This window comes from Cyrtonyx montezumae, unplaced genomic scaffold, assembly GCF_038088225.1.
Source record: "Cyrtonyx montezumae isolate F1298 unplaced genomic scaffold, pur_monq_1.0 scaffold_2, whole genome shotgun sequence".
NCBI lineage: Eukaryota > Metazoa > Chordata > Aves > Galliformes > Odontophoridae > Cyrtonyx > Cyrtonyx montezumae.
In genome coordinates, this window is record NW_027071936.1 from 12,359,873 (window position 1) to 12,375,778 (window position 15,906).

Below are 15,906 nucleotides of genomic sequence, written 5' to 3' on the forward strand. Positions count from 1 at the left end.
GTCAAAAGCCTGGATTTGTTTTTCTGAATACGTTCTCCAACTTGACTGATGGGCTACAAACTGGCCTCTCCTTAAACCTAAAGGGCTATACCTGAACCTCCAATTAAAGGGTAACAACTGGCAGATGCGAGGAACATCTAGCAGGAGGCTGATGCTGAGCAGATGGGCTGGAGTGCAGCAACCTTTTCCATCAGTTTCCACCCACTGCTTTTGCAAAAGTGCATAATCATCAAGAGTTCGATGCTACACTTCTTCAAGCAGCAGTAGGATACCCCCTGCAGAGCACAGTGCTGCTGCAGTTAAACAAACCTGGCTGACTAGCACTTGCCTAGCTCTGCAAGTTTCCATTTCAAAATGCTTGTACTTGCATGACACTGCAGCTAGCCTTCCCATTACATTTCAGCTATCACAAGTGGCAGTGGAGCAATACTGTAAATTAGATCACTAGAGTAAGAATGAAGGTTAGGAAAAAACAAACACACTTCTTTACTTCATTGATGTAAAGTTGTCTCACAAACATTTTTCCTGAACGACAGCACAGGTGGGGAAACATGCTGAGGGACAGAAAAAAGACAAAGGGGCTTCACTTAGTTATGTGCCCTGTAAATCCTGTCAGTTTGGGAACCAAACAAACCAAACTGTCTTTGTGCAGAGGCAGATATATTACACAGAGCTTTAGCAATATTTAATTAGACACAGTTAAGAAAAAGCTATTTATATTTAAGGAAGAAAGAAGAGAGGAGTACTGTTTCTCTCATGAAAATATCATATATTCCTGTAAAGTCTGTCTTAACCACTGAACATAAGATCTTGCATCTCATCTTACATGTTTTGTAGAGCCTAAAAAACTAGATAACCTTTTCATTTCTATAAAAATCCATAGTCTCTTCCTGGTTCCTGTAGTTACTCTTACTGGTCCTGAGTCTAATTGCACACTCTTGGATGAAAATTAAGTTGTAGCAAATTTTAATTTTCCATTTTAAGGAACACGTTTACATCCTTATGCATAAAATATAACGTTATTTCCTCGCACCTTTCCTCACTATTACTCATTATTTTGTATGCTTTCATTACACCCTTTCCTATTTTTATCTTTTGGGAAGAATAAACTCTTTCCCCATACAAGTTACTCCTGCCTTCACATCATTGTCATAAGCTTTCTCCAGATGGCTTTAGCAACACTACTTTCTCCAATCCAGGCTTGCAAAAAGTGCAGTCTTGCCAGAGAAAAGCACTGAAAGCAAAACCTCAGATGACTTGTTTTTCCTGTGTCCTTCCAGAGAGGGCACAGATGGCCATGTTTTCTTGATCATGTTTCCTCCCCACTTCAGCTGAAGGCTACCACTTCCATTTATTTCACCACAGCATCACAAATCTTTCTACTCCAGAAATTTCTTTACATTCTGATTTCTTACTAATAAGTTATTAGAACAAACTGTCCATCTAATTTAAATTTACCAGTGTATTTTCACATATAATCGACTAGAACAATTCAGATAACATAGAAAAAAAAGGCAGCAACAATGCATCAAGGCCTCTCATCAGTACATTCTGCTGTGTGGAAATCCTCACTGCTGTAATTTCACCTAGCATGAGGAACTGGTTTCAGTATTTCTTTGGAAAGCAATTTGCAAGCACTACCTGTAACTCTTCGTAAACCAAGCAAGGAACAGCCACTACTTTCAATCTTTCCTCCTCTCTTCCCTATAAAGAGTTCATGATTCAAACTGCCCATATTCATAAAAATTTCTAACGTGTCTTCAACAGAACGCTTTACAGAAAGTGCCCAGCCACAGCATTAGGAAAGCAGACAAACAGAAGACAGACAGATTTAGTGAACACCCGTTAAATGGGGCAATGGCACCAACGCAACTGTCTCCCACTTCATTTCATGAAGTAATAATTTTAATGTCCTCCACGGACTCACTTTTAAACAGCAGTTCTACAACATCAAACAACAGAAAGCTGAAAGCAAATTTAATTGCCTAGACTGCTTCCAATTAACTTTTTTTTGCACTTTAGTTTTCTTCTGTATTTTTAAATACTGCATACGCTTGAATTACTCTCATTTGGCTTCTTGTCATCTTTCACAACTGCATATCATCCTCTATGTTTTAATATCTTGGCTAAAGTGAAATCTCTATTAAAAAATACATATCTCATTACCTTGAATGTTCGCAATTTTACTTCACAATGTGTTTTTATTTCTATTGACTCTTTTATATGCTTTTTGCCTATCTTTAGTACCATCCCCTTATTTAAACTATTTGATCTTAGTTTTTCTCATGTTTAGTTTCAGACTTCTCTCACATAGATGCATTACAGACCATTATATAGTGTCATAATGATTAGCAAGTAATTTAAAAAAATTTTTAAAGCATGTTTTGTTTCGTATTTCAACATGAGAGTATTAATCTAGAATTACTTAATACAATGAATGATGAAGACTGGCAAAATTTTGACACCAACTTCTTCAATTATATTTTCCCCCTTTAATAGGTAAGACAGATAGACATCAGTGGGAAAAAAAAAAATCACACTCCAAGACTGCATTAAGACTTCCCTTTTCAGAACGAGGGCCATCTATTATGCTTTCAAAAACAATTTAACAATAAGCAGATTTTTCCTTGAATTTTATTCTGCTGAAAAACTGAAGTCTAGAGTGTACCTGTAACTTCAGCATAATAACTTGCTTGTAAAGAGATGGTAAGAAGAGCAAACTAGATGTAATGAAGAGATAACTGTGGAAAGAAAACATTTCACAAACTGCTTTTTCCTCTTATGTTGCAGATTTGGACTGGCTACAAGAAAGATGAATATTTTTTGCTAAAAAATTATGCCATCTTATCTATGTTACCGTTTTCACTGAATAGGCAAAGGCTTTTTTTTTTTTTTTTTTTTTGCTTTTTACTCACATTTACTTTATCCTACAGACACACCTCTTCAATGTTTTTACATCATAAATATTTTCCACACCTCTAGTATTAGCATATTTTGAAACGTTATGAAAATAAAACTAAATTATTTCAGAATCCTTAAAGAAAGTTTATACAAAAGCACAGTTCAAGTTCCCTTTTCGTTGCATCCTGTATTTTCTTGAGGAATACAATTTAATTTCCTTGAATAGTAGGCACCTTTAAAAATAAAATCAATTAAAAATCTTACATGAAAATTAGTAGAAACAATATTCCAACAGGATTGGATTTAAATAAACATGAACTTCTGGCCGTATTTCTTCTACTCCATGTCATAAAAAGTTAATTCTTACACACAAAGGGTCAAGTATAATTGTTCTAACAGGAACTTAGTGAACTCCAATCAATCCCAGATTTTCAGAATATTTTCTACTAGGTTATGTATCATATTTCTTAAGAAATATTTCTTCTCTACTTCTCGAAATGACCTTATATTGAATGATTCTTCTATTCTCCATTTAGAATGCTCTGTAGATGAGTTTTTCACTTGCAATATTTCATGCATGTGCAGTTCCATTGGCATTATTATTGTTACTCTAGGCTCCAGAGGTGATCTGAGCAAGGTCTTTGAAAATACACAATCTGGATCTATTTCCACTTTGTTTCCATGATAACAATCAGATCTGTAAATGATATAATTAAATCAAAACTGCTTACAATTATCCAGCATTTCTTGATTCCAGCCTCCATGTAACTATTTCTGTATGAAAGGGCATCAGAGGTACTTTAAGGAGGTAATTCTAACACTGCAAAACATTTAGTGCCAAATACATATTGAGAATTTCTTATACGTGTACCCGTATAGCTCGGTTGGTAAGAAACGAGTCTAAGTGGTACGCTATTGTAATTAAGCAAAGGCACCACTGAGACAAAGCAGACAGGCGTAGAACAGTGTTGGTATGGATTAATCTAAGGGGAACACTGGACAACGAGTAGAACTGCACTCCATTTGTAGAAACACTTGAAGAAAGGATGATGCTGTAATTAACACTCCATTTGTTTCTTTAAGCGTTTAAGAGACTTTCTGCCCATTAACTGCACTCATGGTACAGCCCTTTTACTTTCCAGGACTGCTGGACTACCTTGTTTTCATAGATGAGAAAAAAGGTTTGCCACATAACATCAAATTTGCAAATATGCTGACTCCAATATGCCAGCAGCCCAGACATCTCACACTTAGACTTCCAGAATAAACAGCATCTCCTAGAACTTTCTGAATTATAAATCATGTTAAGTTACCGAGACTTCTATGAATATCAATCTTTACTTTGCCTGATACAAGTCTTGCAAAAAACTTTTCCCAGAGCCTGGATGCAAGGTGAAATAAATGCAGCACAACACTTTAAGATGCACTGTCAACAGCTACAGTTAAACATGTATTTAATTTAAATGTGTTATGCACACATGCATACGAAATGTTTGTATGTGACACAAAATTACAAATATTTGCATGGAAGATTACAGTTAGAGGTGACATTCCAATCTACTTTTTCTTTTATAGATCTATGAAACTGATTCTTGAAATTAAAATGCATGGAGAGTTGATAAATATCCTCCTTTCTTAGGATACTGTATTGCATAAACCCCAGATTGGATACAGACAATAACTTTTAAACTAAGCTACAAAAAAAATCAACAGATATCTGTAACAGAAACATACGTAACACTTCAACTGCATATACATTTGATGAAGAGCTTGAAAAAACTAGCATTAAAACTCTTCTTTTTCAACTCTGCACTAGGCAAATAGATACCAAATAGATACCAACAGAACCATCTACAAGCTTAAGTGATGAGTTCACAGAGCTCTTCTCCTACACTCAAATCCCATAACTATTTTATGTATGTTCACACTCACACTACCAGAAGCATCCTCACTGCCCAGTGTAAACAGACCAATCTGCATTCTAGCTTCCTATGATTACATCCAGTCCTGCTTATGCAAGCATTTCAAAATTTGAGCTGCATAGATAGTATCTCTGATGCCACTAGTTAATGTAGTTTTCAGTTTAGCCTTTTCCCTTTTCTCTCTACATCTGTAACTAGTAAACTAATACCAGTAATATGATAGTAATCTAGCGATCTATTACTGGCTACCTGCATTCTCTTGCCTTAATTCACACAGTTTATACCCTCATCATTTCCTACAGCACTTGCAACAGAACTTCTACTGCATTTATCTGTAAAAACACAACCTGTCTAACTCAGAAAAATACCACAAAGAATTTTTGAAGGGATCACAAAAGTGCAGGACGTTCCAAGTTGCAAATTTATTTGACTAACAGCAAAAAATTAAAAGACTGCAAAGTAGCATAATGGTTTTGAAATCAACTGTTATTTCATCATCTCACTTTCAATGGATAGGAGAGAGTTAGATCACCAAGTTCTGCATATTGCCGGTGTGCTAGCTGGTCAGTTTTGCTTTTTCACTGTTTTCTAGCGTGAGATAGAATAAACTGTGCTGTAGAAATAATGCACTATATTAACCAATAATCTCCTTCCAACTCTGACTGTAGATCATTCTTACCAACTGGTGATTCTTAATAATGATTTATTTTGGTCCACTAAGATCTGAGTTTGGGTGAGCAGCTAACCTATCCCTCCTCTCCATCTTCCTTACTGCACCAAGATAAATTTTGTTTATAGTACCTTTAGGTATTGAAGTATTTCATTTGTTTCAGGAAGTGCCCAAGCTTCCAATCACTACATTTTCAATTATATCAAAATTGGATTTCTAAACTTGCAAACTGACATAGTAATCTCATCACATTTCCGATCTGTCTTGCATTTTCTTCAGTATTGAGTCAAACAGATAAATCACTAATCGTGGAAGGACTAACTCTGCAATAAAGCTCTAAAAACATTTAAATTGAAATATATTACGGAAAGCTGTCTTGACAGACCTCAACAACATTATTATCATTGAAAACCATCTAATTCTCAAAAAGCTGAGGCTCCTTACAGATGTGTGAAATTTACTTACTATCAATTGATTTTAATTTCAAATTAATTCTTACATATTTAAACATATTTAAGCCTTCAAACACAGGACAGAATAGACCACTTCTCTACTTAGAACAAATGTCACCGCCTTGTTTAGAACTCTATTATAAATTCCTGACTCTCTATGTAAGTATATGACTTTTCCCTGGATTGTACCTGCTTTTTGTGAATTCCCACTCTGCCATTCATGATAAATTTCTACCACCAAGGTTTAATGGGGAAATCACTAACTGCAACAGGTGAATTTAAATTGCTAAATCAGAAAAATATTCTGAAGAAGAGGAGCTCTTAAGACTTGGATTTTTTGATGCTAACAAAACACTTCGATGCTAACAAAAAACTCCAGAAAATTTGGAAGGTTGGATGAATACGTTTATGCTTGTGCCTGAAAAAACAGCAGATCAGCTGCTGCTATAATTCGTATCAAATATTTCTATACCCAGACAACATTTGAACAACTACCTTTTTCTACCTTTCCTGCCCAGTTTACATTTCACTTTACTATGCATTTCACAGAAGTGTTCCATTATTTATTTATTTTTTTAGGTATCACAGCAATCTAGCATTCTCCCTTTGGTCATATTCACGTCCTACAAGCAGCATAATTCAATTTGAAATAATAAAGATGCAATAGGGCATGATACTTGGGATACTTCTGATTTGTTTTGTGGGGGCAGAGAGGAGGATTACCATTTAATCCGATTTATTTTAAAACTTGTACTAAGCTAATACTATAAGTCCTATTACAAATATTTCCATAACGATACAGTTACAGATTAATAAAATCTTATCTGTGAAAACTGAAAAATAACTTCAGTTATCTTAGCAGTTGTTCTGTGACAAACATAATGCAGAGCATTAAAGGTATATATTAAGCTTACAGATGGATAAAAAAAAAAAAAAGGTACTTTTCCATCAAATTGTTGTGTCCCTCAGAGAAAAATATCCCTCTCACCTCCATTGACTTGTGGCATGGTAAAATGCTGTGCTATCATAAACTAATACAAAATACCAAATATACGCACAAGCAATACATGCATTTTACATTTCTTTGTATTGCTTAGAGTGGCATCCTGATGTTATCATTTAACTCATCATGACATTCCATCAATCAAACACCACTTTTAATTATATGCCATTCTGCTTTTTCTCCCAAAGCCAACACAAAAGACATGCAATGATCTTTTTCAACCAAAACACACACTTGATAGAATTAACGTCACGTTGAGAATCGGTTTTCAATCAGGTACCAGCCTGTCAATTAATGTTCCGGACCCCTGCTTCTGACCCAGTACTGTACAAGCTGTTAATATGCACTGTCCTACATATCATCTGTTCCCAGTGTTGGTCTGTCCCAGAAAGACAGACAGCTGCAACAGTATACCCCTGTTCAACCTGAGGACCATCTGACTTTAATTGTAGCACACAGCTTGATGCGGGTCTGGTTATGAGAAGCCAAAGTATCACACTGTAATAATCTGGAAAAGCAGAAACCTGCCAACACAAGGCTGCAAACAGGGCTTGGGCTGTCTGGCTGTCTGACGGGCTGCAGGAAATATGATTAATGAGCAAGGTATAATGATATCAGGAACCCGATTAGCACCACAAAAAGGTCACAGATCAAAGTAGTATGCATTTCATGAGCTCCAATCATCGTATAAGATCTGTGGACTTAAAAAGGTAAACTGTAATGCAGAGAAAAAAATATCTGTGCGTGATAGCTTACGAAATGAGCACTTAAAATACTATAATCACTATTTTTGTCTGAACCAGGAAGCTGCAAGGAAATATAACTGAATGAATCGGCCAAAGCCACAGTGTAGCAAATGCTTCTGATAGTATTTGGGACAAAGAGAACTGCAAGCATTTCTCTTAAGCACTCCCACTCTACTTAAAAACAAATTTGATTTTAACAGTAGCATTACATTAAATATGAAAAAGCGAATTAAATTTCACTGTGATTTTCACAGTTTACTGCCAGAACAGCAGACTGTAGAGGGCAGTGCCCATAACAGCACTGACAGGGCTGCCACCACCAGAATAACAGCAAGTTTGTCACGTAAAAGCAGTTAACACTGGCACTGAGGCTTAGTTAACACTACCAGACAGACCAAAACTTGGTATCTGAACTGTATCAACAATATCAGGAATACACAATGTCACCAAAAGGGCTGTTGTTTCATATGCTTCAACATACTGTCACTTGGTAAATTCTTTCACACTTTCAAAATTACCTTAAGTCATTAAAAAAAACCCAACAATTTCTGTTTTGCCCGATTATGCAACGCTTAAAAACAGTGTTTTCTGCAAACATGAACTTAGAGCTTCTTTCACATGTCTTTGAATATGGCATTTCACAAGTGGTACTTTTTCCATAGCAGAAGTTATGACTTGAAGCAGATAACTAACAAAGTCTGCTCAATGAAAACAATTTCAAAAGTCACATCTGTTAAAGAATAACTACTTGAAAAAAAATCTAAATGAAAACATTAATTATATTTAGATAATAAAGAGGAACTTCCAATTCTGTGAGTAACAGTGAATAAAGCTAGCAAATGCTAATCTGAAGCAGTTGCAATTTTCATCGTTCAAATATACGATGGTGTTTTCAGATCCCCAGATTACTTCATCTTTACATGAATGAGTGGATACATAACAAGTACTTCCTGCGTGATGCTTTCTGAACTGCTTCTTTGAGGATTTAATAGACACGCTTATTGTAGACTGTGCATTAAGAAAAAAAATACGTTTGGAATATGGATTGAGTTTATTACTTTCTAAGAAAAGACTTCAAGGGGATTTTATATTTTGTGTCGAGCAGTTTAACAGTAATAATCAAAACATAGATGGTTCCAGCTGATGAAGCACTTCATGCTGCCAATATAACTATGAGAGATACCAGAGAGGTGCAAGAATGGCAGACACACACAGCAAACGTTTTGGAACATCACATAGTGAGAAAAAGGCAGGTCAGAAAGTACAGAGAGGTGAGGATGAGAAAAACCTGGCACCATAGAAAAAATGAAGAAAAGAAAATTAAGAGCTAAAATATTAGAAGAGAAGGAAGCAGGAGTTGGAGAATAACTTGCATTCATCGTGGTGAAAGCCAGATCTGTAATTAAGTGAATGAGAACTATATTTTATGCAAAAGCTGAAACACCATAGTGGTGAGAGATCAAGGCCAAAGGCTGCCTTTGACAAGTCTGCCCGAGTACATAGCTTTTCATTTCTCAGAATATTCTCAGTCACCAACACACTGCAAACTCACAAGGGTGTCAGGTCACCTCCCTAACCTATCAGCACAACAGTACAACGAAAAGTTGTGTTTTAACAGTTTGCCAAGTAGACCTGCTCAATGTTAGTATATTTTACACCTCACTTAAACACAACTTGCATATACCTCTATCTGATGCCTAACACTAGATTCACCTAACACAATTTGTGATTATTACAGTGTACTTTACAACTGCCACAAACGTTAAGGTTATCAAGCTCAACAGCCTGCAGAAATACAGGCCAAACAACATCTCTGAAGACCATGGTATCATGTCACCAGCAGAGTTTTTTTTAACTGCACTTTTGCTAACTTATTAACTACAGCTTTGTTCAGATACGACTACCCTGTATTTTTATGAACAGCACCACCGATGTCTTCAACACTTATTTCTCAGTGCTCATTTTCTAGATTAAGAATGGCAGGGTGCTATCAAGTCAAGGTCTGCTTCCTGTGAGAAGTTTCTGAGAGTCTTCAAGCTTTAATTCAGTCTCTCCCAGATTGGTGTATAGTAGTAACTGACTACTACATGACAACTCCTGCCTTGTCAGTCTATATTCATTAAAAAAAAAAAAAAAAAAAAAAAAAAACACCACCACATTACTTATTTTTAGAGTGCCACTGATGCAGAACCTTCCCATTTTGGAAACAGCTTAATGTAATTAGCTCTGAGAATGTGCTGAGATGCAAATTATGACACTGTAATATATATTCTGTAAGTCATTATCCTGCTCAGAGGGCACAGTGAAGACAGGAAATGCTAACACCAGGATTTTCCAGAACAGAGAACACAGTAAAACAAGTTTGGGGAATGAAGTAAGTGAAGAATTCAGTTTAATTTCCTTGTAAAAACAGTTCTGAAAAATATATTTCTTATGGAACAAAGGGAAGAGGTGGCAGCAGATTTAATATGCAGCCTCCACTCCTAAGGCATTCACCAGTCTTCAGAGTTAAATGGATACTTAAATAAAAATACCTAAAAATACATTTAAATAACTGGAGTGAAAAAAAGCCCACGATTAAAAAGCTTTTTGAATTCTTCTGTAAAGTGATTATTTTATTATCACTTTAGAACTACAGGAATGGACATAAAACTAACAAGATCTCCTGCTTGTTCAGACCACACTCGAAACATTTTTGATCAGTACTGAAGAACAAGCAATACTATACACCCTTCTTCCTTCTTAAAACTTTTAGTTCCACCGTTCCTTCAGATTATTTCATTCATAACCTTACACGTAAAGTTATGTATTACAAAGATAAAGATTAATTCAAAAAGCTTGCAAGACAAACGCTACTTGATAAAAAACAGAAGAGAGACATCTTACCAGTCTGTTTATGCGAACAAATTCTTCTGGGGTTTTGGCCCATGGTGGAAGTTCAACATCAGACACAACTGTTCCATCATCCATCACTCCTAGATTGTAGTCGTTGCTGTTGACAAATATCTCTGGGAGGTAATAGAATTCAGGAATCAATTCCTGTATACAAAGGAAAAACAATGCCATGCTATAAATTCTGTCAAACATACTCTGACATATTAAGAAACAATTATTAAAATGGCATTAGGCAGAGGCAGAATATAAAAAGTGCACCCACAGACACACAAAGAAGGGGGAAATTCCTTTTTTCATACTTCCTAAAATTCAATCCTTCAGATATCTCCTTTTCATGCCTGTAATATGACAGAGAAATACAACACAACACGCTATAAAACAGAGACAGAATATGGCTTTTGGTAGCATACTGCCCTCAGAGAAATGTATAAAACTAAGTAAATATCACATGACACAAACAATCTTTAATTGAAAGTAACAGACACACTGAAGATGTTAAGGAGTTGGGAAAGCATTTACATTTTAATACAAAGCAAAATTTAAAGTGCTAGCAATTGTAAAGTTTGGGGGGAAGTAACTACTATCCAAGTTTGTTCAACACCTAGAAGTAAATTTCCTGTCAAATCTAAAATATCTGGAGTTATACTGTATGTTCAGGAAAAAAAGTCAAGGTTGAATCAAGAAAAAACTTGTTTCATTAACAGAAGTTATCGCAATTATGAGTCCAGTCTACTATTACAAGAGAACGAATACACATCACTTAATACACACACAAAGAAAATAAAACAAAAGAAGAAATTCCACAAAGTCGCAAGGGCTCTGTGTGCTGAATCCCTTGACAGGATCATCATTGCTTTAAAGAACTGTGCTCTCCCATGGTGAATGGGACTAGAATACGGCATCAAAACCATTGGTGGCTGCCCTGCCCTGGCACTGGTGCAGGGAGGCACAGCACGCAACACTCAATTGGGCTGAAGAAAAAAAATGCAAGCACATACAGGAAAGGAATTATAATTTCCAAGTCCTACAAGAAAAAAACAGAGTAACAGTAATGGCTACACAAAGAGCTTTTGAAATAGAAAACAGCATTCCAGCACAGAATTGATCACATCACGCCAGTAAGCAAAATTAAGCTCAAAATAGTAAGGATTTTATTTTGAACAAGTGAAATACTTCTCTGTTTCACATTCAGAAATGCAACTACATATGCTGTTGCTTCTTTTGTAAAAACATGTACAAGCATATATAGAAACACACCTAAATAAATGGCATCGGAACCTTATTTATAGGCTTCTATAGACGTTTGGAAAATCCTGATGTAAAAATTAATAGAAAAAGTCTGTTGTATGCAGTATGTATATTTCTACTGTTACTATATTTAAAAACAATATTGCATGAGAACTTGTTCAGACTTCAATATACCAATAAACTTGGCAACTTGATGGATTTTGAAAAAATTAAATTAGAAAAATCTACTTCCAGTGTGAGGAAAGAATCAATACATGTAATTGCTTCAGGAAGTCTATTTCATAGCAAACAACTAGTGTAAAATTGGTCTTGCATATAGCGAGTGCAAACTGCATGCTGCTTAAGGAGTAGAAAAAAAATAAAATCAGACTGCTCCACTGGCCTTGTCTATAGTGGGAGTGGTACATAGCTCCATCAGAAGCTCAGCGGATGAGAAACCCAGTCCTGGCGTGGGTCAGTGGATTGATGGTCTCTAAGATAGCCCCCCAAGGACTAGCTAAGGCATGAGCAGCTTTCCAAAAAACTGAGTGCAATAGGGTCATCAGATCGTGGACAAGGTCAATCCGAGTAGCCAGGGCAAGAAAAGGAAAGATGAAGCAGGAATTAAACTATTATCACCTCTATCTTTGTGTGAAATACTGTTTGGCTTTTAATTGTACATCCTTCTGTTTACTGTCACCTTAATCAAATAGGCAGGGTAAAACATGCTTTTGTACCAAATGCTTGAAAAGTACTTGATGAAAAGTTCTGAAACTGTTAACAGAATTAGAATAAAAATGTGTCACAGATAAATGTTTATAAGAAAGGAAGTTCACTATCATACAACTTTCTGCAGATTTTAGCATTACATTGGAACTACCAAAGAAAAATAAGAAATGCAGATGGTTAATTCAAAGGTAACTTTGAGAATCATAGGGGCTGGAAGGGACCTCAAGAGATCGAGTCCAACCCCCCTGCCAAAGCAGGTTCCCTACACCAGGTACACTTGCATCGCAAATACAAAGCAAGACCATGACAATGCAATATATAAAAGTTAAGCTCATTACATATGTTAATGATGTTATTATATTTTTATATATTTAAATATATATACACACAGGTATTCCCTTGTTTCTTTCAAGATCAGAAGCCATTTACTTTTCTAGAACACACTGTTTTCATTAGATTGCACAAAAACAATATGCAGCCTAGCAACTTAAAAATCACCAACAATTTCTGTTAGTTCGACTATCAAAACTTCTCACAAAGCACTATTTCATTAATTACTTACTGTAAAAAAGCATTTTAACAGGAGTTCCTCTATGATCTGATTTTGTTACAATGACTGCATGGTACCATTTAAACATGGAAAAGCAGCTCAAATAGATGTACCATGCCAGTTGAAGGGAGTAACACTTAATGCCAACTTTCGATGGTTTTACATGGATGAAAAGGACTACATTAGCTAAAGGTCAACAATTTTCCTAAAGTCTGCTAATAGACTTAATGATAAAACTGTAAATATTGTATTAAGTTAACAAATATTCTTTATGTATTTGCTAGTCATAGCCTCTCACAGACTGTATTTGTGGTGTCTTTTCCTTTATTTCTTTATTTAAAATATGACAAAACCTGAAACGTCTAACAGCAAGTACTGATAAAACTGATATCTTAAAGCAGTCACACTGCATACACAGATTGACACTAAGACAGAAACAGCTGACTCACTCGTGTAACTCCATTAGTAATTGAACTATCTGGATATCACTGAGAGAATTAAAATAAATAAATAAATGGAAGGACTTAATTGCAGTTTAACACAAACACCACATGAAAATACAAGATCAGCCATTAGAGGCCAGAGTGAGTATGGTGTAGTCTCTTGTTTGGTATTTCTAGACGTCTTCCCTTCTGCCTAACCATTTCATTTATCTCCATATTTTACCTTCATGTTATGTATCTCTCCTAACATTGTATGTATGCAACGCACATGCAGAAACTGCAGAATTGTTCCACTTTTTTGTTGTTGTTTATATGATGTCATGAAAAAATGAAAACACGGTTTGTTAAAGCTATTGCTTTAGCACAATCCTGCTGAAAATTAACTTCAGAATTTCTCTGTTAGAATTCACCAGTCCTCTGGGGTAAAAACAGGCATGATAAGCAACACTTCACTCCTCCTGTCATACGTTAGATTTCCTTCAAACTCATGGAAGAGCTCATAGGGAATATTAACATGAATCTATTATACAACATTTACTGTTGTTTGGTTCAGTGTTTGTTTAAAAAAAACACATTAAGGATAAAATATCAGATTTTTAATTAATTATTATAGAATTATGCATATCATTAAAACATACTTTTAAAAAAAAAAGTCCTCTACCACATAGAGAAGCCACAATTCCTAAGCAAACTTCACCCAAAAGATCTTTTTTTATTTATTTTTTTTTTATGAACAAGGTTTATCAACAGAATGCCAGTTTAACATTGGTAATTTGTTTTCATGTTTGCCACCAAGCATAGGAAATGAAATATTTTACTTTAGTTTTTGTTTAGAAAGTAGTAGACTGAAGTCCTTAGAAGCTAAGTTATATGATCTGCTAAGGGGTCAAGAATCAGTAAGATGGATTTCATGACCATACTAAAACATTAATAAGAGACAATAATAACATTAATAAAATGGTTAAAATCTTCAATAATTCACAATTTTGCAAAAAAAAAAAAAACATATCATTGGAATGCATAATAAATACATAAATGCAAATACCAACTGGTTAATTACTGATTAAAAAATAAATTTTAAATCCTGATAGCCAATAAATTATAAGTAGATTATGTTACTTTTAAGTGAGAACTTATATAAAAGTATTTGAAGGCAATTACAGTATGTAATATGTAGTCCAGGTTAATTTAACTGAGAAAATGAAATAAGAAAGGGTGTGTACATCTGCATTCTTTTCCTCCAATTTCTTGTACTGAGGAAAAAAATAATGACTATATTGAATCATAAAAAGGTCTAGATGAAACCTTGAGAGGTCACCTTGTCCATGATGTCATAATCAAGCAATTATAATTATCCTCAAAATATGTTTCTCTACCTTTTATTTTAAAATGTTTTGTGCTGTGTTTCTTCAAAATTAAAAAAAAAACCATCCTGATCTGATCACTAGGTCTCCCTAACATCTGGGCTGCTTTCGCTGCAGCTGGAACCCACTTCCTATCCTATTCAAACTGAAATAGCAGCAGTTGTCCCCATTTATCATTGTACAGGAATAGCTATTACCTCATGGACAGAGATCCATTCCCACCACCCCTTTCTAATTATTTTTATCCTCCTGAACTAGGCCACACTGACCGCATACCAGCACCAAGCCTGGCAGGGCAGGCCCTTAGAACAAGAAATCAAGTGTATTGTCTCTGCCAGCCAAAATCCCCAGAAGACACAAGCATCAGACTCGACACTGACATTTTTCCCCTTGTTCCCCTTTTCTCCAAAGTAAACAACCTAAAACTTCCATGTCTCTATTACTAGTGTCATTCTCTTGACCTCTACTTGTTCTCCCCTGGACTTCAACAGATCTGTCCATATCTTTCTTGAAGTTTATTTCAACAGTTCCAGAAAAATTTCAGAATAGATATACAAAGTACTTGTTTTACTTTCAATACCATTAAAGTTGGGTCTAGGACAAGAAGAAACAGATATCTGATGGAACTTTCTGATCCATAAACCCAGATGTCCGCGTTTTTTAACTACTGCTATATCCACAAATTAATGTATGCACTGGACTGAATGGGGATTTCTCTATTTTTTCCTCTTTAGTATTTTCCTGTTATGCTTCTTGGTACAATTTCACAGCAAATCTTTCAAGAAAACAAAGGATCTGCATCCTAAACCTTAGAAGTTCTGCTATACTAAGCAAGCAGTTTATCATTAAAAATCTGAATTACTAGGTACCTACTTCTAAATTTTGAAAGTAATTGCTCTTAGACATCATTTACCTTGCTAATAACGTGACATGAAATCTATCCTTCACAAAATAATGTTGCAAGTTTGGCAGTAACTTAACTCCCTGTAATTTCTGAAACCCCA

At 35.3% G+C, this 15,906-nt stretch overlaps 1 protein-coding gene across 4 annotated transcripts in view; it reads right to left on the minus strand.

The window, feature by feature from the left end:
* Positions 1-15,906, minus strand: part of LRBA (LPS responsive beige-like anchor protein) — a 363,630-nt gene that overhangs the window by 80,276 nt on the left and 267,448 nt on the right. For all 4 annotated transcript variants that reach the window (XM_065736365.1, XM_065736363.1, XM_065736364.1 and 1 more), the window contains one exon: positions 10,581-10,733. In XM_065736365.1, coding sequence (XP_065592437.1) covers positions 10,581-10,733 — 153 coding nt within the window. The remainder of the gene's footprint in view (positions 1-10,580; positions 10,734-15,906) is intronic.